Source organism: Medicago sativa, chromosome 3 (assembly GCF_051527215.1).
Source record: "Medicago sativa cultivar Bolivia chromosome 3, Bolivia_mono, whole genome shotgun sequence".
Lineage (NCBI taxonomy): Eukaryota > Viridiplantae > Streptophyta > Magnoliopsida > Fabales > Fabaceae > Medicago > Medicago sativa.
This window is the reverse complement of record NC_140751.1, coordinates 59526140-59551733: the sequence shown is the minus strand read 5'-3', so window position 1 is coordinate 59551733 and position 25594 is coordinate 59526140. Positions and strand designations below refer to the sequence as shown.

At 33.2% G+C, this 25594-nt stretch overlaps 1 protein-coding gene and 1 pseudogene across 2 annotated transcripts; one reads left to right on the top strand and one right to left on the bottom strand.

Moving 5' to 3' along the window:
* The first annotated feature begins 7607 nt into the window (after positions 1 to 7607).
* LOC146938701 (uncharacterized) lies at positions 7608 to 11800 on the top strand. Its single transcript, XM_085752601.1, has 2 exons — positions 7608 to 9982; positions 11448 to 11800. Exon 1 carries the CDS (start codon positions 7809 to 7811, stop codon positions 9783 to 9785), a length of 1977 nt encoding a protein of 658 aa, XP_085608727.1. The 5' UTR covers positions 7608 to 7808; the 3' UTR covers positions 9786 to 9982; positions 11448 to 11800.
* A 5596-nt stretch (positions 11801 to 17396) lies between these two features.
* LOC146938700 (nuclear transcription factor Y subunit B-3 pseudogene) lies at positions 17397 to 19039 on the bottom strand (annotated as a pseudogene). Its single transcript, XR_015031402.1, has one exon. The product of XR_015031402.1 is annotated as a nuclear transcription factor Y subunit B-3 pseudogene (transcript).
* Positions 19040 to 25594: the final 6555 nt, after the last annotated feature.

Genomic DNA, 25594 nt, shown 5'->3' with positions numbered 1-25594 from the left:
GATAGAAGGTTTGGATTACTTTGATACATATTCTCCTGTTGCCAAACTAACAACTGTCAGAACTATAATTGCTTTGGCATCAATCAATCATTGGCACATTCACCAGTTAGATGTCAATGATGCTTTTCTGCATGGAGACTTGCTGGAAGATGTTTATATGCTTGTTCCTCAAGGTATCACTCCTTCCAAACCTAATCAAGTGTGTAAATTGGTTAAATCACTCTATGGATTGAAACAGGCCAGTCGAAAATGGTATGAGAAACTTACATCTATTCTTCTTCATCATAATTATACTCAATCCACTTCTGACCATTCATTGTTCACCAAAAAGACCAATGTTTCATTCACAGTGTTGCTTGTTTATGTGGATGATGTGATTGTTGCTGGTGATTCTATTTCTGAGATTCAATCCATCAAGGCTATTCTGCAGGCATCCTTCAAAATCAAAGATCTTGGGCAATTGAAGTACTTTCTTGGCTTAGAAGTTGCTCATTCCTCTGCAGGTATCTCTCTTTGTTAGAGAAAATATTGCATTGATTTGTTAACTGACACTGGCCATCTTGCTTGCAAACCTGTTTCTACTCCCTCTGACCCTTCTTGCAAGCTTCATAATGATTCTAGTGCTCCCTATAGTGATGTACCATCATATAGGAGATTGATTGGCAGACTCATTTATCTTACTAATACCAGACCAGATATCACATTTGCTACCCAACAGTTGAGGCAGTTTCTCACAGCTCCAACTGAACAACATTTCAGTGCAGCCACTAGAATCTTAAGATATCTCAAGAAATGTCCTGGACAAGGTTTATTGTTTCCCAGAGATTCAGCTCTCTGTTTATCTGGATATTCAGATGCTGACTGGGCCGGATGTTTAGATTCCAGGAGATCCATTTCAGGCCAGTGCTTCTTTCTTGGCAAATCTTTGATTTCTTGGAGAACAAAAAAGCAATTGACTGTCTCAAGATCTTCTTCAGAAGCTGAGTATCGTGCTTTAGGTGCAGCAACTTGTGAGCTGCAATGGATTCTCTATTTGCTCAAGGATCTGCATGATACACTTGCCAAAGTCCCTGTGCTGTTTTGTGACAACCAGAGTGCACTCCACATTGCAGCTAACCCAGTATTTCATGAACGAACCAAACATCTTGAGATTGACTGTCACTTGGTTAGAGAAAAATTACAAGCAGGCATACTGAAGCTTCTCTCTGTTTCTTCTTCTGATCAGCTGGCAGACTTCTTCACTAAGCCTTTACTTCCTCAACCTTTCACCACTCTTCTATCCAAGCTGGGAATGTTGGATATTTACCATTCTCCAGCTTGCGGGGGGCTATTAGAGAAAGAGGAAAATAATACAAAGAGCAATTCTGGCTTACTAGAGTCTGAAGTTACATAGCTTCTGGCTTACCAGAGTCTGAAGTTACATAGCTTCTGTCTTACCAGAGTCTGAAGTTACATAGCTTCTGATTTACTTGTATTCCAAGCTAACTAGTTTTACAATTGAGTTTGTACTTGGATTAGCTTGTTCATAGGATGATTGTACTTTACTTTCTTCCTATAAATACCTCTTGTAAACTCTTACACATTTATGAGAAATGAGATCTTATTCAGTTTTTGCATTTCATAACACCACTCCTAGTGTGTGAGCTCCTACACAATCAAAATCTCTATTGATGATACTTCTCCTATTTCAATTTTTGTCTTTGATCAACTTGACTCTATATTTCCCACATTTAAAAACATATCTATAATGTTAATTATTTCTAAACATGAGTGACATATGGTATGTGAAAAGTCTGGTTTCTACTATTTGAATATCGGTCTCATGTTTAAATTTACAAAAAAGAAACACCGTCTCTTTTGCAAAAATCCATGTGTGTCCAAAAATCCTTATGAGTTGAGAAGCATTTAATGTTGGGGCTTGGAGATTGAAAGTATCTTCAAGTTTTGACATTTCTTCTATCCTTCCTTCCATTTGGAATATCATACATAGGAGCCTTAACCTGGATTCCTGCACATGTTACAAAACACAATTATTAGTGAAATATGGAAAGTTTAAAGAAGATTTTACAGAAGAAAAGTTTAAAGAATATTTTATCTTAGAAGCCATGGCTAGAACATCAACACAAGAAGCCACACTGGGACATTTCTTTTTTAGCTCTTCTTTGATGTTATCAATTACTTCATAGCCTCTCAAACTTAATCTAGGAGTAGTAAATGGCTTGAGCATGAACTACTACATGTTTAGCCATAGTAGTTTACGCTCAAGCCGTTTACTACTCTCAGTTTGAAACAAATCAATGTCATTCTCAAGAAAAAGAACGGTGAAAGATTAGCCATTCTTAAATGATATTCTAAGATTTCAAAAGTTTTTTTTTTTTTGTTGAGGGGTCTAATATTTCAAAAGATGAATGAATTGTGAAGTAAATATAATTAGTCACATGCGTGTGTGCGCGCGCACGCACGCGCACATGCGTGTGTCGTGAGAGGATTAGTTTAGTTTAATTTGTAGGGTTGTGTGGCATATATTTTGATTTTAGAATACTTGATATTCATAATATAGGAATCTTTTTTACCTTGTTCTTTCTTACATGAAGTTCAGTTCTAAAGTTAAAATACATCGATAACAAATATATTATTATTATTATTATTATTATTATTATTATTATTATTATTATTATTATTATTATTGTTGTTGTTGTTGTTGTTATTATTATTATTATTATTATTATTATTATTATTAACTGATTTTATTTACTAATTCAACCACTTTTTTACATGAGTTAGAACTAATGGAGGGTATAATTAATAATTATCACTGAAAGGAAATTTTATACTATGAAACATATTTAACATTGTTTGAGTAAATTATGAAGATTATTACCTGTACAACTTGAAGAAATGTGATTCTAAAAATAATATTCTACAATTCACCTAACTGATACTTAGATCACTATTTTTTTGATAAGAACCAAATCTTAGATTGGTAGCTAGTGAGAAACAACGATGTTAGGATTTTGAGTTAAACTAAGACCAATTTTAAATCTAACTCTTAACTTGATAATCACCGTTAGGGTCTTGAGTTAAACTAAAATATCTATGTAGTACTAATAATAATAATAATAATAATAATAATAATAATAATAATAATAATAATAATAATAATAATAATAATAAGTTATAACCACAAAATTTGTTCAAAAAAGTTATGAGCTATGTAACCAACTTAGCTATGTAATAATAATTTTTTAGTGGTAATAATAATAACTTATAAGCTTTCGTTGACAAGAAATAATAAATGATAAGTTTTTTTGACAAGAATAATAAATTATAAGTTATAACCATAAAATAAAATTAAAACATTTTGCGTACCTGGAAATATTAATATTCTTTGATTTTGATTCTGCCACCATATCCTTAGCGAAACCATGCTCCTATGCCAAGAAAAGAAAGTTACGAGCTTCAAAGTAATTTGTAAAATATAGAAAAGAAAGTAATGCAAATCACTTGATTAACCTATGGATAGGTTCAGGTGCCTGTGATCTTTCATATGATATTCATATGAATTATACATTTAAGTATGTTACTAAACTATATCAGACTTTTAAAAACACCTATTATTTCTTGAAGTTACAATAATCATCAACAACTTTGGTTTGCAATTTTGATTTCCTTTCTCTTATGTTCATTACTTCTATGCTTTGATTATTCATACACATTTCAAATACATATGACATACTCACAACACAATCAAACACATAAGACATACTCACATTTTGAATTTTGTATTCTAACAAGATAAAAAAAAATTATAACAATACATGTGTTATTTTGATGTATTGTTATAAATTTACTAGGAGGAAACTTTATAACAATACATCAAAAATGAAAAATACATATGACATACTTAACATGTTTAAAAATTCTCCCTTCGAGCCGTTAATATCTCCATTGGCTAGAGATATAATGGGCTGAATAATTAAATTTTAATAAATTTTGGATAAACTTTTTCATCTTATTCCAATTAGTGTCCCTCAAAATCAACTATGTTAGAATCAAGTGATGTTTCTTCTCCACCACTTCAAACAAAACAAAAAAGATCCATGGAAAAAAACCTATGATTTCTCGAATAATCATTGGTTTTCAATTTTCCTTTCTCTTATGTTCATTACTTCTATGCTTTTATCATTCAGACTCATTTCAAACTTCCAATAATATCCTCAATTTCTCGCTTTAAAAAACGAATATTAATATTTTGATGTGTTCATAACATACCTCAAAGATTTCCTCCCCTGATAAATTCGAAACATTCACAACCAACTTGGTTTCTTGCTATAGTTCAACCTCAATTGCATGGAAAGTAAGTCATGCCTTTGAACTTAGTACGTTGAAAGCAATGTGATTAGTGTAAACTTTGTTTTTTTTTTAAAGCAAAAACTTTGGTTTGTTATTAACATAGACTGACTACTTATATCACATATAATCAAATTAATGCACTGTGAAAAACAACGTGCAAGACTAAATTTGTGAAAAAAAATTAAAGGAGTACCAAAATCATAAATTTGATAAAAAAAAAAAAAAAGCAAAGGACTAAAATTTTATCTAAACCAAAATAAAATTAATTATTATCAAAATTTTCTTTAATCTTAACTAGCTATTGGATCCACCCTACACAAGTTAAGAGTAAAATATTTTATCTATAAGCTTCAATAAGCTAGAAAAGGTTATAAGGCTAAATTACACCAGTGGTCTTTTAAGTTTGAGGTTTATAATAAATTGGTCATTTAAGTTATTATGATCACACATAAGTCCTTTAAGTTTGAGGTTTGTAACAGATTGGTCCTTTAAGTTATTTTGATCACACATAAGTCTTTTAAGTTTGTACAAGTTTTCAATTTAGTCCTTATGTTAACCAAAATGATGATGTGGCAGAAGGACTAAATTGAATACGTTTACAAACTTAAAAGACTTATATGTGACCAAAATAACTTAAAGAACCAATCTGTTATGTGTGACCAACATAAGTTAAATGATTAATCTATTATAAACCACAAACTTAAAGGACCCATGATGTAATTTAACTGAAATATTAAGAGGTACATGTATTAGTTGTTCAATTCTTCAAGGGGGTGATTTATTCAGTGGCGGACCCATGGAGCCATGACACCCTCTGAATTCTCTCTCTCTCTCTCTCCCCCCTCTCTCTCTCTCTATATATATATATATATATATATATATATATATATATATATATATATATATATATATGGCATATCAAATGAGAGGGTTTTTATTGTGAGAGATGAGAGAGTTAAATTATAACCATTGGATTAATATTAACGGATGAGATGAAGTTTGTACATATTTGGTCTCTCCTTTCTGTATCATTAGCTCCTTCTTCTCTTTTCTAGTTCTGCATTATTCCCCTTCTTCCAGTTCATGACTCGCAGTAGAGTTTTTTTATACATAAAACACTTCTAGAGATAATTCCATGGAAGGAAGATTCCAACGAACTACCCTTCTTTTACAATTGATTTGGGGTCTGAAATTGGAATAGATAGGTAAAAAAAACTCATCGATTAAATTAGAGCATTAAAATGGAAGAAAGAAGGAATCAATTGGTTGAAGATCGTCTTTTTATTGATACAAGAGAGACCGATTTGAACATTCATCCAAAATAACTTCACCATCACAATGGGAGAGATCCAAATATCCTTCTTTTAAAAAATCTTAATGTTTCTCATTTGAGCTTAAGTTGTTTCATGATTCACGTTTAGAATCAATATTTTGATGATTCACGTAGCTTTAAAATCTGGAAAAATCAAATTAAAAAAAAATATAAAAAAAAGAACTGCAACAGTCAGGCGAAGAAGGTAAGAAGATGAAGGGGTGAAAAGATTAGCTGCAATTTTAAAAATTAAATACCGCCGTAAAGATGGATCCAAGGGTGTAACCAAAAAAAACAGATGGATCCAAGGGTCTTGATACATCCCTCATGTGTGTGTGTGTCTATATATATATAGGCATAATATTAACACTAGTTTTCAGTTGGCGAGTTTGATAATGGTTCTTGCGGGGATTCGAACCCGTACCCCTACTCTGCATTCAAGCAAAATCAACTACCAAGTACTAGTTAACAATTTTGGTACACCCTACTCATTATTTTTTGTTTTGAATTCTTGAACTTAGAACATTCTTTAGCATAACCCAAAAATATAAGAAAAACATAAATATTGGAAAGGTTACGGAAATCAAATGTAGTAGATTTGAATTGGATTCAATTATATTTTAACTCTAAAAGGTCAAATTCATCACTCTTTAGTAGAGATGGAAATAGACAAGGTCATCCTACAAAGACCTATGACCTAGCCTACGATAGGTCAAGTCATACTTTTTTCCTAAACTGAGAAAACTTAGACTTTTTTCAGAGTCTAGTTAGTTAAAAAGGTTAGGCCATATAACATAAAAAAACTTTTTAGACCTATCAGGTCAGTTTACTTAACTAAAGAGAATAATATTATTTATTACTAATATTATTATATTATGTTTTGTAGTATGGATAATATAAGGAAGTTTAATCTCATTCATCTATTAATTCATTGGTCATAATATATAGTCAAATTCTCTTAAAAATCTATGTTAAAGGAAGTTCAATCTCATTTATCTATTAATTTGTCTGTCTATTTAAACTTATACCACATTAATTATTTAAAGATGTTCAAATGAAATAAGTTTTTAAACTGGATGACATGTCATATTAGACTTTCAAAATGTCAAACTTAAGTCTAAAAAGTAAGTATATGATAGGTCGTAAACCAGACTTAAACCTAAATTTTTTTGACATGACAAACTTAAGGGGGTGTTTGTTTCAAGGTTAAGAATGACATTCCTGGGAATACATGGTTAGGGAATGATTATACCCATGTTTGTTATGACGTTGAGAAAAAAATATTCCTGGATATAAAAGTTTTTGGAAATGAAGTAACTTCCCATAACTTCCCTTATTCCCATGTAAAGAGTTGGGAATGTACATTCCCATGATATTCTGCATAGATTTTTTTTTTTAAAAAAATTGTAACTTCCAATTTTCCCAGGAATATCAAGTTATTCGCCAAACACTTTTTTTTTAACAAATATCCAAGAATCAAAATTTCATATTTTCATTCCCGGGTATGTTATTCCTGGGAATAATTTGTGTTTCCCCAAAACAAACGCCGCCTAAGTCTTACAAAGTCTAACTCGACTTAACCTATTCTCACCTTTACTCAGTTACACTTCACTAATTCCCAACACAATATTTATATTCTTATTCTCTTAACTAATGCTTTAAGCATACTCTTTAACATTTCTCTTAAACTACTGGTTAAAGATTGAAAGATCTTGATTTTTTTTGTGGTGGTCGGAGTTCGAACCTTGGATCTTGCATATTTTATGCATCGTTCATACCAACTGAGTTAAGTTCACGAGGACAAGAAGATCTTGATTTTAAACCCGGACAAATAGTTTTAAAAAAAAATAATATGGAAATTAACATTAGAATTTTGATGTCTTTGGAAACAAGTTTCACGTGGGAAAGAATTAGCAATATCAAAATGAGCCAAATACAAACGAAACCTAGTCTAGTCTAGTAATTTCCAAACAAAAGAAGAAGAAAGAAAGAAAAAAAAAACTACTCCGTAGTTGAATTTTTCTCTCTCTTCAATACGCACCGTTTTCTTCTCCATTTTCTTTTACTCCATTTTCTTTTATCTTTCTTCAAAACCCTAATTTGAACAAAGAAAAAAAAAAGAGGGAAAGAGAGAAACCCTAGAATGGACGAAGACGGAGGGCACGGTGGCGATCAATTCCACCGCAACGAAGCTATATCCGCCGTCGCCGACGATGGTTTCATGGCCGAAGAAGATGAAGATTACGAAGATCTTTACAACGATGTTAATGTTGGTGAGGGTTTTCGTCAATCTTTGCAAAAAAACGAGCTTTCAGAAGTTAAAATTGACGCCGTTGAAGAAAAGAAGCTTCCGCCACCACCGCCGTTGCCACTGCCGCCACCACCACCGCTGACAGCTCAGGGTGCCGGTGGGATTTCTGGGTTTCAGAATCAAGAGCTTGTAGCGAATGAAGTGGGTGTTCAAGGAGGTGGGATTAGGGTTGAATTAGGGCAAAAAGCTGCTACCTTGAGTGGGATTGGGGAACAGGGTGGTGATACTGGTGTTGGGTTGCAGGGGATTATTGGGCAACAGCAGCAACCACCAGTTGGGGTTGGTGGTTTTGTTGGGGGTGTTGGAAATGATGGGTTGATGAGACAAGGTCAAGGTGGGGGTGTTGGTGGAGGAAGTGGGGGTGCAGGTGGTGGTGGAGGAAGTACTGTATTGTTTGTGGGTGATTTGCATTGGTGGACTACTGATGCTGATTTGGAAGCTGAGCTTTGTAAGTATGGACAAGTGAAGGAAGTGAGGTTTTTCGACGAGAAAGCTAGTGGGAAATCGAAAGGGTACTGTCAGGTTGAGTTTTATGATCCTTTAGCTACAACTGCTTGTAAGGAAGGGATGAATGGTCATTTATTTAATGGTAGGCCGTGTGTTGTATCTTATGCGAATCCTTATACTGTTAAGAAAATGGGAGAGGCTTTGAATAATAGGAATCAACCGATGAACCCAACTGCTGTGCCGAACCAGGGAAGGAGAGGACCTGCTGAGGCTGGAGGGGTTAAGCCGGGTGGTGGTAACGTTGGGACAGGTGGTAACTACCAAGGTGGAGATGGGAATAATAATAATAATAATAATAATTATAATAATAATAATAGAGGTAGTGGAAGAGGTAATTGGGGGAGAGGGAACAATCCTGGGATGGGGAATAGAGGACATGGTAATCCGATGAGGAATAGGGGAGGTGGGATGGGTGGTAGAGGTATGATTGGTAATGCTGGAAATGGATATGGACCTGGTATTGGTGCTGGCCCGCCTATGATGCATCCGGGTTTTGATCCTTCATTTGGTGGTCCCATTGGTCGAGTGGGTGGCTATGCAGGCTATCCCGGTGGCCCAACGCCTCCGTTCTCTGGTATGCTGCCTTCATACCCTGGCGTTGGTATGCATGGAGTAGCACCTCATGTTAATCCTGGCTTTTTTGGAAGAGGGATGCATATGAATGGTATAGGGATGATCCCACCATCAGGTATGGATGGTCCTAATATGGGAATGTGGCCGGATCCAAATATGGGTGGATGGGGCGGTGATGAACTTGGTGGTGGCAAGGTTGCAGAGTCAAGTTATGGGGAGGAAGCCGCATCTGACCATCAGTATGGTGAGGTGAATCCTGATAGAGCTGGTTGGCCTAATGCTATGAGAGAAAAAGATAGAGGATCAGAGAGGGACTGGTCGGGTACTTCTGAACGAAAGTTCAAGGATGATAGGGATCATGAATATGAGAGAGAAGCACCTAGAGAAAAAGACGTGGGACATGACCTTGAAGAAAGAAGGAATCGTGATGATAGAGAGATGGGACGAGAACGGTCTCGGGACCGTGATCGTGCAAGATCTCGAGACCATGATCGTGACCGCGAAAGGGGCAGGGAGCGTGACCGTGAGCGTGACAGGCACAGGGAAGACAGGGACAAGTTTGCTGATCATCATAGATACAAAGACCGTGACTCACCACATGATGATGAATGGGAGAGGGGACGATCTTCTAGGACTCGCAGCAAATCACGATTATCAACACATGAGGAGGAACATCATTCTAGAAAAGAATCTGATTATGGAAAGAGGAGGCGGCTTACCTCCGATTAACATTGTATGCTGCTTATTATATCTGAGTATTTTTGTAGAAGAAGGAAAGAATAGTAACCAAAAAATCCGGATTTGTCATTGTTGTTTGAATTCTCTGGTTGTGCACCTCTGGTTCAGAAGTTGTTAAGCAGCTGTTTCATTTCATTCACTTGTTGTGGTTGCTTTTTGTTAGGAGCATGATTTTTTCTACGAGAAAGGTTAGTTTTAAGACATGTGCTCTGTCTATTTGTTTTATTGGTTCTTTTTGTTACATACCTGCTTCCTGCAATGCTTATTATGATGAATAAAAGTATAATCCTAAATGATTTTTTTACTGCCTTGGTTTAAGGAAATTATCCATTGACAGAGAACTAATTGTAAACTAAGACTCTGTCTTAAGCCTTCATCACAGATGACAACAAAATAGAAAAGATTACCGTTGATTGTTCTTTGAAGTTTTTAGTTAGTTGATTTTCCGTGGGCTTTAGAATATTCTGAATACTGCCTTATGTGATGAATCAGCATTTTAGATATAAAGTCTTTGAAGTTCTGTGAATATATAATTATTCAAAGCTCAATATAGAATTTTAAGATGAGGCCTACTAGAAGTGAACTATAGCTTATGAGCTGCCTGTTGTCTGTTGATGTGTAAAGGTTCAGTAGGAAACAAATATTTTTCAATATTTATTTTTTGTAGTAGTTTGTACATTTATTTTAAGCGAATTGTAAAGGCTTTTGGGGCAATCAGGGTGATTCCTTTTTTGTTTTATTGTTTTTTACTTCTTCTTTGAATGTGTTTGTTTTATGGTTTTATTATATGTCTGATTTTATCTTTTGTTTTTTCTCCCCTTTGTGGTATTTTTGGTAGAGGTAGTATGTTTTGTGATTTTTTAAATATGTGATCATATCAAAGTCCTATGTTCATTATTGAATGCATTTATATTTGGTCCCATATATTAATAGCCCATTTGTTTTTAGTGAAAGAAAGTATTATGTTTTGTTTTAAACATATAATTTATAAACGATCGAGCTTTAAATGATTTGTGATTCCATGGCTTTTTGGAGTTGATAAACCTTGTATTCCCTCAAAAGTAAAGGTGACTTTCAATTATATTCTCTTAGATTGATATGGTGTATTAAGATGTGATGCAAGAGAGAAAGCATGGACCCGTGTTTATACTAGCAAATAAGCTAAATACTATAGATTGTTAACCATCCAACCCTATCCAAATAAGGGAACAGATAACTTATTGAAGACCCCTTAGGAATAAGATATTTCCCTAAGAACATAGAATCCTTAGAAATAAGGTAACACAGTTATTGCAATCTATTGAGCATTCTTTTCTTCTTCTAAGGTAAATATGTTGTACAGTTGTAGACATGCCAACATTAATATTTCCAATAACATTTGAAGTTATATGCAATTCTATGATCTTAAAGTGAAGTTATATGCAATTCTATGATCTTAAAGTCTAAACTCTTTGTATGAAGTTGTCCCAAAATGGTTTGCGAGGTTAATGCATCCTTTCTCATTGCTCCTCTTTTTCATCTTCAAATTTATTTCTTTTTCTTTATTTGCTGTTTTACTGCATTTCTGTAATACTATTTTTTCCTTTTTTATATGAATGGTGTCTTCTTAATGTTACTGCCATTTAAATTGCAAATACTTTTGTTATTTTGTAGGGACAATCTTTTTAGAAAAGCTGTTCTTTCAAAATCTGATTGCTTTGCGGGTTGATAGGGGCTTCAATATTGGAGATTCAAGACATGACAATCCTTTTCTTAATGAGAAGTGGAACTTTACTACAAATTTATTAGCTTTTAATTTGCATTTATCTTTTAGTTAATGTGCACAATGAAACCAAAAATGTTGATGTAATTGGGTTAACTTGCTGAAATCTGTCATGTAGTAGACTGTTTAGAACTTTTTGTTTGAATGATGTAATTTAGCTGAGGTTGTTGATGATGTGCCTTTTTTAATCGGCTCACTATTGTAACATTATTCCCATCTTTCTTTCAATGTTTCCTTCCCAACATTTTGATAGAGCTTGAAAATTCTAGTTATTATGATGTAAAGAGAGCTAACCATTCAATTGTATATTATTGCTGGAGAATTGTATATTACGTTTTCATGTATATATTGATATTTATTTTTCTGATTAAGGCTGTATCCATCTCTAGTTCTGTCCTTTTGCGCTAGTCTAGGATATAACTAGCCAAATGGAATTCAACAGCAGTGGAGGTCTTTATTCTGTTGATATCTCATTTCTCTTCTGGGTCTTGAATGCATGATTTTTTAGTCCAAAAGAGGATGCCTAACTTTTCCACTCTTTTAAGTATTAAATTCTCTCTAGAAACCATTGAAATGAAATCAGTTGCTGCTCTTATTTTGGACTCTAGAGAAAAGTTTAGAAACAATATCACTTGGTTGTTTTGTTTGCATTTTGTTCTTTTAACATCCAAAGTGTGGATTGATCATGCTCCAGTATCGGTTTCTTCCAATTTTTGTTGTGTATGCCTCATGTGAATGATGATTTTTAGTCTGCTGTAAATGACACTTATAATAGAGAAGAGCTTGGTGGTATTCTTGGATGGCTATGTTTCTCAAGTTGTAATCCAGGAACGCTGAAAAATGTTGGGGTTTAGAGTGACAAGCTCTAATCTCTCTCCAAACTCTCCCATCCCCTGTGAGCTGCAAGGCTTGATTAGGGTTTCCTCTCCTCTAGTTTTCTGGAGATCTCCCTCCTCTATGGAGGTTCTTCCCCCATCAATTGGGGGGTTTTAGTTTGATCCTCTGTTTTCTCAGATTACATCCTTTTCCCATCTCTCACAAGTTTCCAGCACCTCCTCTCTCCCATGAGTCGTCCACCACCCATCTGTTGTTGAAGCACACTGCCACCATGCAGTCCTTTTTCTCTGATCTAGACTTGATATTTATCACTAACTGCTGCAGCTCTGATCTAGACTTGATATTTATCACTAACTGCTGCAGATCTGAAGTCCATTGGACCCATGCTTGTCTGGCACTTGCTCCTCTGGCCCTTATTGGGGATGGAGAGACTCCCCACCGAACACACCACCCTTTCCCTTCTACTTCGCTCCCCCGTCGACCACTCTGAGGTCTAATTGACCTACGCAAAAGTTGCGAGGTTTTAGTTTGATATGTCAATTACTTGCTGTATCAACATCTACTGTTTGTGCTTTGTACCTTTTTGCTGACTTAGAATTATGCTGTTTGTGTGTTTTGGTGTATATTGTTTGTGAGTTTGGAAAGTGTTGATTATTTAGATACTACAATTGTGGATTTGGGACGCCAATCCCAACATTACCCCTTGTGGTTTATGCTCTCTCTAAATGTGTTAGTTTTAATTTGTGATTTATGCTCTCTCTAAATGTTAGTTTTAATTTGTAGTTTATTCTTGTTTGTACCTCTATTTGGTCTACAAATTGAATGAGATATTTTCTATAACAAAAAAAAGTTCTTGTAATTACGAATACTATGATTGTTTCTGTCAAAAAGAAATACATAATTGGTATTACGTTTTTCATGTTCCTGCCTGAGAGCCTGGTGAGATTGCTTATAGTTATGCGGATTCATTATTTCTACGTTTTGGCTTTAATGTCATTTAGTCTTGTAGATGAAGGGTTTAAATTTTATTGGAAAGTAAATTTGTGTTATATCAACAACGGCAATGTTATAAAAGAAAGGAATTGTGGAAGTAATTGGAGAATCCCTTAACATAACCCCAATGTCAAAAGCTAGGTATAGCTCCATACATTAGTCAAACCAATTAACTTGATGTCTTGCTTCTTCAAAAAACTTGATGCCTTCTAATTTAGTTCAATAGAGTAGTTAAACAACACTCTATATAAATCTTTAGGGTGTATTTATTTTGGACATGAATTTTATCTTCAATAGAGTAGTTAAAGAACACTATGATGAGTCTTAATCACTCTAACCAATTACTACATAAACTTTGTCTAGCAAATATTATTTTGTGCAATGTTATTTAGTACAAATTAAACAATTTGTTCTGTTTTTAAAGTGAGTATAAACTTTAATATTAGATTTGTGACAGAAAACACAGGAAGTTGTGGGTAGAATAAGCCATTCAACATCTTTAGTCGATTTTCGTTAAAGTATTGCTCATAACAGAGCATTTCCCATAGATTTACTTATTTTGTAAACTTTGTACATTTAATCAATTTTCGTTCATCATTTGATTTATTATTTGAATATTGAATTATTTTGATATTTTCATATAATATTTCGACGTATAATTTTGCTGTCAATTATTTGTAGTAAAAAATGTCATTCTTAGGTAAATTTGTTAGGTACCAATATCCTCTAGGCAAAATTTGTTATCTGGATTAATTTAAAAATAAATTAAAATGAAAATATAACATGTCATTAAATGATTGGATTAAATGATTGGATGATGGATACATACATAATCAAATTACATGAGTACCATTGTGTTCACCTTAATAATATTGACCTATTCATGAATCTGAAAAGAAAGAAAAAAAAAAACTTTTCTAATTCTCAATATAAATCAAGATTTGATAAACATAATCCAAACCAGGGGTGCATTTAGTTTGCACCACCTAATAGATGGGTGCAAGTTGGACCAACTTTTTTTACCATTAGATTAAATTAGTTCACAAGTATTATCATGGTCTGACTACACCAAATCACTATCTCTCCTAATCTTATTGATTTGTCACCACCAAAAAACAGAAGAGTGAGTTGCAGGTCCTTCCATGGCCGTCGCACCATCTTCAAAGCATGTGGAGGAGAGAAGTAGGATTGTATTGAAGCAGAAGAACATCGTGACGGCATTGACGGTGAACCGCTTGTCATTCCCCAACACATGATTGAGATATTCTTTCCAGGAACAAAATTAACGCAGATTTTTTTTTTTAATTCATGCACACACATAATTAATTAATAAATATGTGTATTTTTTTTTTGTGTGGATGGTGATAATTAATTAAGATTGAGAAAGATGGGTGTGTATGTGTACACTATAATATAAAGAATATTTGAATGGATAAAAAAACGATGATGATAATAAATAATAAAGGGGAAATAAATGAACTGGTGGTGATGAACCGGTGATTGTATTTGAGGAATTTGAAATTGAAGGGACCAATTAAGATTTGAGGAACAATTTAGGGAGCTTTTGATTGTTTAGTTTTAAAAGTGTTTGATTAAATTGAAGATTGTTTGTTTGGTTATATGTCATTGAGGGAGACTGCGGTGACATTTACTTATAACTGGCTGGATAATCTCTATGGGAGGAAGAAACAGTGTCCTTGTCTCATTGCTGACATTTTCATAGCCTTCTGAGTTCTTCTATAGAGAGGGAAAGCAAAGAGACGAGAGTAAGAAAGAACAAGAGAGAGATTTCCTGCGGGTAGAACATGATAAAATCTGGTGTACTAATTTAATCTAGTGGTAAAAAAAGTGGTCCAAGTTGGACCAATACTTGAGGTGGTCCAAACTAAAATCACCCCCAAACGAGATGCTCAATTGCCGTAAAAAAAAAAAAAAAAAACTTGTCAAACAACAAAAAGTGTCAAACTTACTCAATCAATAAGGCAACATATAGTTTGGACAACCAAAAAGATATTGGTCCAACTTAGACCAGTTTATTTGAATCATTGATCAAATAAGATACACAAATTTTATCATAGTCCACACACACATGATTAGTCTCTCACTCTTCCATTTCTCTCTCTCTCCCTCCAGGAAACACCACTTTTCGGTCAATTTCACATACACCATCGCTCATATTCCTTTTTTCTGCAATTGCAAAGCAAAATCATAATATATATATATACATTCTTTTTTGAACTTGAATTGATGGTTGTCCATTATTCATCAATCTTCACATCTTAGATAAACTAGATTTACAAAAACAGGAAAATAGAATTGGTAGAACAACTTTTAGATCTTTGCACTTGAAAATTGAAACACAAAAACCATTAAACATTTTAAATATAGCAACTTTGATTACTAACCCAACTCAGAAACCAGTTTTATATTTTTGGTTGGATTCCATAATTTTTTAAAATCCGCATGAAACAGTCTAATAATAATATTGGAGAATCCTTCTAAGAATGAAATCTCATCCATGTTGCACTTGACAAAGCTAGATAGGAACAAGGAACAAAAAGAAATCAATTGTATTTTTTAGACCATTGTTGGAAGGAGAAAAAAAAAAAGGCCTATTGTTGCAAGAGTGAAGAAGCTCAAAGGAGAGAAAATAAAGGAAAAGTGACGAGTCTTTTTGGTTCCAGAGACACAGTTGCAAAGAGAGAGGTAGAGTTGATAGGTTTGATTTGGTGTGGATGGATCATAACAAGATATGGTGGTATAATCTAATCTAACCATGAAAAAAATGGTCCAAGTTGGACCAATCTATTTGGTGGTGCAAGCTAAATGCCACCTGGTCTTCAGTTGCATTTTTGAGGTTTCTATAAGTGGAAGTGATTTTAAGATTCATATGTCGGTGTTTGTTAAGTGAAATGAAAGATAAGAGGCTACCAATGTTTGTTTCCATTTCCTCTCCAAAAGAAAGAAAAAAAAAATGTTTGTTTCCATTGATTTACTAAGGTTGGTCTCTCATTTTATTTGCATTTTTATTTTCCGTTAAAACTGTTGAAGTAGACAGGTCTTATTAATACTAATAGTGGCAAGAAGAATATAAACATACCAGTTGCGTTCGAAACAATGCCTCATAATGGTATGAGAATACATAAAAATAAAATCTCACTGCCAGTATGGATTACTTTGTGGGATGAGTATAAAATGAACCCATAAGAAAGTTGGTCCATAATGGACCCATTTATTTCAACGTTAGATTAGAGCATTCCACATAAACTTATTATGGTCTATCTATATTATATCTAACACACATCAACTTTATCTCTCTGCACACACTATCAAATTGGGAAGAAGCTCAACCCTTAGAAGTTCATATTCACATATAAAACATAAAATAAACTTTCTGAACCACCAGTTCCTTCCAAAGCATTGGTAACTTTCTTCTCCTAATGAGATCAATTAAAGCTTACAAAGTTACATCAAAGTTGCATTGTGAGATCAATTTAAACATCAAAGTTACACTGTGAGAAGAATAATCCATAAAAAAGAAGTTCCTCTATTTAAGCTTGGGATCAATTTAAACTTTAAATCCATCACCATAATGATTTTTTGATTTAGTTATATATTGCTACGGCTAATCTTGAACCTACACCATTTCAATGGAACCAGAGGGAGTTCTTGAATAATATTGATATAAAAATTGCCGTTTCACTAATTTGGAAATTGAAATAATAACAAGCAAATGAAAAAATACTAAAGAGTGAAAGGACGGGGAATTGAAGGAGTGGAATGGGTTGAATTGAGGAAGTAGAGAGAATGGATCCGGAGAGAGAACAATGAAAGAGATAGAGTGGTGATGGCTAAGATTTAGTGTGGATAGAGTATGATAAGATTTGGTGGATAGTCTAATCTAAACATTAAAAAAATTGGTCCATCATAGACCAATTCTTCAATTGGTCCAAGCTAAATGGCACCCTGAAGACCATCATTACACCTCATTACATAGAGAAAGAAAAAGATTTGACCAGAGTAAAAGTGATACAATACCATTACCAATAAAAATATATCTATTGCACAACACTACAACAGTCAAAATTACAATTACAATTACAATTACAATTACAGATTGTCTTGGCTTAGGAGTGTGCCTCACTTTACATAATGCCAATCAATCACCAATGATATCATAACATAAATCCACAAACCAACACTATCATTATTAACTAATAACAATATATCAATAACTAAACATGGTCACACTGACCATACACATAAATCAAAGGAGCAACTTTCTTTACCCTACATTTCTAAAAAATCACATATTTTTTCAAGTATACTTTCGAATAACACAAAATTTACGTTTTTCCGAATGTGTACATCTGGAGTGAAATTGAGAGTGTGGAAATTTCCTCCTCATAAATCAAATATGTAACTTTATCCACCCACATTTCTTTAAAAACCACTCATGCTTTCGAAAATATATATCCAGACAACACAAAAACTCTTGATTTGTCCGAAAATACATACACGAACGTCTAAAAACAGTTTTTCACGAGTAGGACAAGTTCTTCTTCCCTATATAACAGTACTTTTACCCGCACTGTTTTTTCTCGCGTCCAAATCCAAAAAAAATATATTGGTTTTCCGTTCGAATGGAGATAAATCGAGATGAAAGCGGTTTTTAAAAAACACGGGTGGGTGGGAAAAGAAGCTTCCCCGTTAAGAAATGTCTATCTGGGCCTACCAGTATTAGACCCAGGCCCGGGATACCCAGGCCCACCCTTACCCATAACTTGATGAAACCCACCACCACCAGAACCATACACGTGTCCCTGATGCATCATAATTCCACCACCACCATAACCACCACTCTCATAAGAACTATTATTAACACTATTAGAACCTTGCGGCGCGTCTTTATCACGCGCTCCCACCGTCTTCTCACCTTCCATCTCCCTAAACCTCTGAAGATAACCTTTCAACGGCTCAACATACTCCTCGAACCCCAACGTCGTCATCGCCCAAAGCAAATCATCGCCGTTGATCGTCTTCCGCTTCTCACGTTGACACTTGTCGGATGCTTCGCCGGTGATGAAGCTGATAAACTCTGAAACACACTCTTGAACTGTTTCCTTTGCGTCTTTTGAGATCTTCGCGTTCGCTGGTAGTGCTTTTTTCATGATCCTGCTTACGTTTGCTATTGGAAGGAATCGGTCTTGTTCTCGTGGTGACATCTCGCTTCCGTGTGCGTTTGATCCTCCTCCGTGTGGTCCGCCGGAGTCGTTGTCGGAGTCCGCCATCGTCAACTCCCCAACGGCGAGTCACGAATTCAACTCGGATTGCGTTGACTCTGTTTCCTGCAAAATTGAATTACTGTATTCGGAAAAAACTCACCAGAATCCTGGAATTGAAGTGTTGGTGTGATTTTACTCTGATTAGTGTCTACCAGGACGAAGGATTAGTCTCTACAGTTGCGTTCAGAGATGATAGAAGTTAGTTGACTCAGTTTTGGAGTGAAATTGAATAAGGATGGAACTGAAGGATTTGTGGTGGTGTGTGAGGGAGGAGAGTGGCGTCGGCGGTGGTGATGGTGGTGGCGCCGGCGAGGGGGAATTGGGAACGGGAACGGGAACGGGAGGAGTTTGTAGTTTTGGGAGGTAATGAGCAGGGTCCGTTGGATCAGAAGGGTTAATAACGTTTATCTTTTGGACACGTGGATATGTTTGAACCGTTGGTAGTCGATAAGAGATAGTTTGTACGGATGAGTTTGTGGTCGTTGGATTTCGTTAGTGCTTTTTCATCTGGACCGTTGGTTTGGTATCTGGCACGTGCTGGATGTCTGACTCAAGTCTTGTTTTTTTAATTGAAATTAGAAGAAATTTTTTTTGTTACAATTATATTTTGACAAAAAAATAATTTTTTTCCTTAAAAATTGATGTGTTTGATCCAAAATTTCCTTAAAAATTGATGTGTTTGATCCAAAAATTTGAACTAAATACATCATTTGTTGACTCAACCTATATGTCTGTGAACTACACATGGGTGGTTTATATTGATGACGCATAAATTATTCGTAAATTTTCAAATTAGTAGAACATAGATCTCACTATTATTAGGAGAGACCTATCTTCTATTAATTTGAAAACTTAGGCCTATCAATCACAAATCACATTTTGGTATCAAGCAAACGGTTAGTTCTCTCCTAAAAATACTTCACTTTCTCCGATGAAATGGTATCAAAGCTTAGTTTGTAAGGAGTTGTGAGATAATACAATTGAAAATGGTAATTCGTGAATACACTACTATGCACGTACCTCTTATTAAACATTAAGGATGGTGCATTTCAATAAGGATCGACAAAACCTACCCCCATTCAACCAACGTTTGGATGATTAAGGAAGCTTGGCAAATTTTAGAGGAATCAATTCAAGACATTGACAAAGAAAAGAAGATAAGACTTTAATCTCTAAGGGGTTATTTTGAAGCTTTGAAGATGAAGGATTTTGAATCAATATCGGATTATTGCTCAAGGATGATTGTAGTTCCTAATCAAACGAAGAGATATGAAAACAAAATAGAAAATGTGTGTGACGAAAAAGATTCTTATTCCTATGTTGTTAAATCAATGGAAGACCAACGTATAAAAAATTAAAAATATAATTTCTTGATAATCATAAAATATAATTTCTTGACAATCAGAGAGTATGTTTTTTTAGTCATAGTTTAACTCATTAATTGTGCATCTAAAGTTGTAAAATAGTCACTAAATTTGAATTTAATTGAAAATATTAATTCATATGACATATTATAATTAAGAAAAATGATATTTAAACAAGATTTTGTGACAATCTTCTTTCTCTTTCATACTTTTATTTTGTTCTTAATTTCTTTCTATGTTTTGGTTTTGATCAAATACTTACATTTCTTTGTATATCTTTGATTATTAAGTTGTTCAAAAAATGAATGTTCAAATAACATAAATTAATAGTATGAAAAACATAAATTAAAATGAACTGAAAAAAATAAAGTAATAAATAGTAGTAAGGAACATATAATTAGGAACAAACAAACGTTGCTAACTTGGTATATAATTTAAAACGGATGGAGCATTTGAACAAAATTTTGTGGGGGTTATAATCATTTTGATCATTGAATGTGTAATGAGTAAGCACAATAGTCTCTGATTGTGCACTTCGTTAGTCAATATAGTCTGTTATTAAAATGCTTCATCAATATTGTCAAAACAATATTTCAATATACTTACTTATTGTCATATCAGTTCTTGTACGTACTTTCTTATTGTCAATTCAGTCTTTATATGAAAAGAGTTATTGTGAGTATTGAAATATTATTTTAGCGTTAAAGACTATTTTAACTAATAAAGTGTACAATCAAATACTATTTCAAAATTTTGATACATTAAAGGATTATTATAACTATTCATTACACATTTAAGGATCAATGTGACTATTACCTCTGTTTTGTGACAATTTTATGACAATTTTTAAATTTTGTTATAAAATTAAGGGTTAATTAAGTTTTTAGTCCATATAAATATTCACAGTTTTGTTTTTAGTCCCTACAAAATAAAATCACACTTTTTAGTCCCTATGACATTTTCCTTAAGCATTTTAGGGACTAAAAATGCTGTTGGAAAATTTTATAGGGACTAAAAATGTTGATGGAAAATTTTATAGGGACTAAAAAGTGTGATTTTATTTTGTAGGGACTAAAAACAAAATTCTGAATATTTATAAGGATCATTTACTTAATTAACCCTAAAATTAACGTAGTGCCTTTTCATTATAAACCGGCCAAAACCAAGTAAAATATCAAAATTCCTCTTTATGTTTTGCTTTTGGGTGGAGGCGAAGAAGACCCCACATTGAGGAAACTGATAAACTTAATTAAGATTAATTAGACAATAAAGTAAGCTTAGAATACTAAGGCAGTTACATGATTCTTGTCTTTGTCTTTGTTTTGAAATCTCTCCGACAGTGGGTTTGATTTATGTTTGTCATGTGTGACTGTACTTACATCAAACAAATTTCTAAAATAAACAAATTCATTGTAATTCCTACTCCTTACTCTACCATAATAAGTGAGAAGATATATAAATAGAATACAAGAGTATTATAAACACTCTTTTTTTATATTTTTTTTTAAAACTCACTTTTTTTAGTTGGTGAAATATATATGAATCTCAACACTTTATGTTAGATTCATTTATAAACCGTAAAAAGTCACATAAGTCTCACTCAATAAAAAAATAGTGTTAAAAGAGTGTTGACAGTATTTTTTATTAGAAATATTTTTTTTAGTGCAACATCTTCATCTTGCAGTTTTTCCTCCCATGTGCTCGTATAATTTAGTTTGATTTTGTTTACAATTTTTTATGAAAGCTATTTACTTTGAACTAGTACCAGATAATTTTCACAATTAATGTATCTAAAACAAGAAGGCCTCAAATTTGTTTAACTAGTTCATTGATTGATAGACTTTTTAACTAGTTCAAAAGGTTTATATCTGTATTATCTTATTTACTAAAGCTTGTTAGGTCAAGCTAATCCTAACCCTAAAACTAACCTAGATTTTTCCCACTTTTTCTCAAGCATTTATGTGTAGGTTTGACCTCCTCACCCTTAATACACGCCATTATAACACGATTGCATATTATTTGAATTTTAGTCTATAAAAATAACACACGATTGCATATTAATTGTCATCCCAAATTTGAAATGTGAATTAGGTACATTGAAAATAGTATAGCACATGATTCCTTCAAAAAAATAGTATAGCACACGATACCATTAAAACGAAAAAAAAAAAACACGAGCTTGAAAATTAGACCCATGAATTACGTACAAAATTGTATAATGGAAATAAAATAACACACAATCAACTGTATATTTATTAGCTATAAAAACACACAATCAACTGTATATTTATTAGCTATAAAAACACACGGTTGAAAACTTTCATTTATAAGACGATTGCATATTAATTTAATTTTTGAAATAGAATAACACACGATTGCATATTAATTGCCATCCCAAATTTGAAATGTGAATAAATAACACAGAAAATTGTATAATGGAAACAAAATAACACACAATCAATTGTATATTTATTAGCATTATAGCACAACTTCTTTAGTATTAGATCCAATCAATTGTACATTAAATAGTATTAAAACCACACGGTTGAAAATTTCTTTAGAAAAAAAAAAAGGCCACAAGATTGCATAATAAAAAGCCACGGCATGTATAATATTAATTATTTTTGTACTATACTCTTAATCATGAATTCCTGATCACTATTTTTGATAAATACAAATTAATAAAATATTAATTTTTTATTATATCCTTAATTATTATTAATACTTTTCTTCTTCATATAACTAATACCACTGAGTAGAGAATAATCATATTTTTTATTATAAAAGTTATTATATTAATTTCATTTCTAAATTCTGGTATCAAAGCCTTAAAATTAATTAATAATTGATTGGACCTTTCAAACATGGTATGACACTAGTTATAGTCGTGGTCACATACATAGTGACATTGCATTAGGCAACTTGCAATGGTTCCAAAGGTACCACCATTAACAAACATTTTCAAATTGCCAAGTGGGTCACCGACCAATGGACCATTGTTTTAAATTGTCATGTTAATGATGTGATATGGATGTTTATCTTTTTCTCTTGATCACTCTCTGGTTTTCCTAACGTGCCTTTTAGGTAAATACCAAACACGAGTATGATAAGCTTATTCAACTACACGAAAAAGTTATTATCGTTGATATATCAAGTGTGAATAAGAATCTCAGATTATAGAAAAAATGAATGTTGAATATTATAGAAGTTGGAGTGTGTGTGTACACACACATATAATGTTTAAGGTTTGAGATTAAGATGAGTTGTCTAATGTTTTAACAATGGTATTAGAATTTATGCTTTAATTGATTTCTTGTATCTAAAGTCTTCTTGATAAAAGTGTGTCTCATTGATGAAGCAAGCAACATCGGGGCAAATAGGTATGAATCAGAAAGCTTCCGCTTGATGGGGGAGCGTACTCAAATGAACGTACAACTCATACTTGATAGCGAAGATTGTTATTATATCAAGTATGAGTACTATGTAAATGAGGGGGAGCTCATATACCTAATGTCTTAATGTTTTGGGTTAAAATATGATGTCAAATTTAATTGCGTATATGTTCAAAGTCCAACATGATAATCTGCGATTTTCCTCATGTCCCAACAATTATAACTATTCTCTCTTTGAAATAACTCACTCGCATTCATTTCTAGGAGCAACCACATCCATCACACTCATTTGAGTTCTTTAAATAGGCCCGATTAATTTTTTTTATATTATTTTATATTTTTCGATTATTTAAACAACTCAACCACGTTTCCTAAATAACTATCCAACCAATCAAAAACTCTAATGTATGATCCTTTCGACCCCCACAATATACCCTACATTTATATGTTACATTATTTTTTAATCCAACAAAGCATAAAATGAATCGCTTTTGTGCATATGAACGTTCTTAGGCTATGAACAAACTGAAAAGCTACACATCAACGATGATATGACATCGTGTTGTTGGATTGTGTGAAAACATGGTAGAAAACATGTGATGTGTATGTTGGAAGGTTATTTGTACTCAATAAAAAGTATTGTCAAAATTAGGGCTGTTCAAAATAACCATACAACTGAACCAAACTGCCAAACCCAACCGAACCGTCATGAAATTAACCGAAGCTATTTTGAGAGTTTGCAAACCCAACCTATATTTCATACACAATTTACTAACAAGAACTAAACTGCAAGTAATCAAATTGTAAAAACTGAACTGTTTACACTTCGATTTAAAATCTCAACTATTGTCAAACATTAAAGATCCCATCACGAAAACTGGAGATCGAATAACTTATCAATCAACTGCGACTGTAAATGTCGGTAAGAGCCAAACTGTTGACTTGATGAACATGTAAGATTCAATTCAAATCAATTAAATTTGTTTGACTTTTATTTTTTGTATGATCGAGTCCAAACCAATCGAACTCGACATCCAAGACCCAACATCTTGTATGCCATATAGATGCTCTTTCGGAAGTCATGGAGCACTAAGAGCATCTCAAATGGTGTTCTTATTAAGAGATAGCTTAAGAGTCCCCCACGAATGCACATCACTTATTCACTCCGTTTTTAATGTTAAGTGTCTAATACACACTCATTCACTTCAACCTAACATTTTTTTTTTAAGAAAAAAATTGGTAAATATATTCCACGAATAGTTTTACATTAAATTCATGTATTAGTTTTTCTTTAAAAAAATTATGATGAAAGAAGTAGAATAATGTATGCAATGAGACCCACATTTAAGAGAGTGATCCTCTCCATTTATTAGTCTCTCTATTTCTTTCATTTGAAGTGATAAAGACATTGTCGATCTATTTGTTTTAGGCAATATATTTCACATTAGAGATACTCTTAGAATATCTCTATACTTATAGGGTTGTAAATTTATATCTGTAGTCTTTTCATTGAAGTTGTTAGTTTTTTTTTAATATATTTTTTTCACATGAATATAAAGTTGTTAGGCTATTAAAAGTTACACACTCCCTCAAGCATGCACCACCCTTTGATCAAATACTGCCTCATATCTCCTTTGTGATGCACACTAGCAACACAATCCTCTAATAAAATTCCAATACAAAATAACTTTCTAAAATTTGCATGGCAAAGTATAATAAGGTACTTTCAAGCATCTCTTCTTTAATGTATCAAATAGGCTTATATTATTATTATTTAAACGGTCCAACGTGATGTAAAGTGTTTCTTTAGCTGTCGTATTTATTGTTTAAAATGGGTCTAAAGTGTTCCACCATCCTAACTAAATAGGGTTCTTGTAGATGTTTATAATTGGATTTGTTGGTGCTCCACTAGTCTTGGTGGAGAAGGTTTGTACCAATAAACTTTTTGACTTGCTCCACTTACATGTGAATAATGCCCTCCTACAATTTACGTTAGAACTAATTGACCAAAAACAGAATTTCTTGAGTGTGTTCTTCACTACTAACAGTTCTCTCCATCCTCCATATTACTTTTCATCTCCATTTCCCACAATAGAGAATTTTTCTCTCCCATCTGATTCCCCCAAATCTCCACAGAACTATTAATTTAGTTCACAAAATAGTAAAT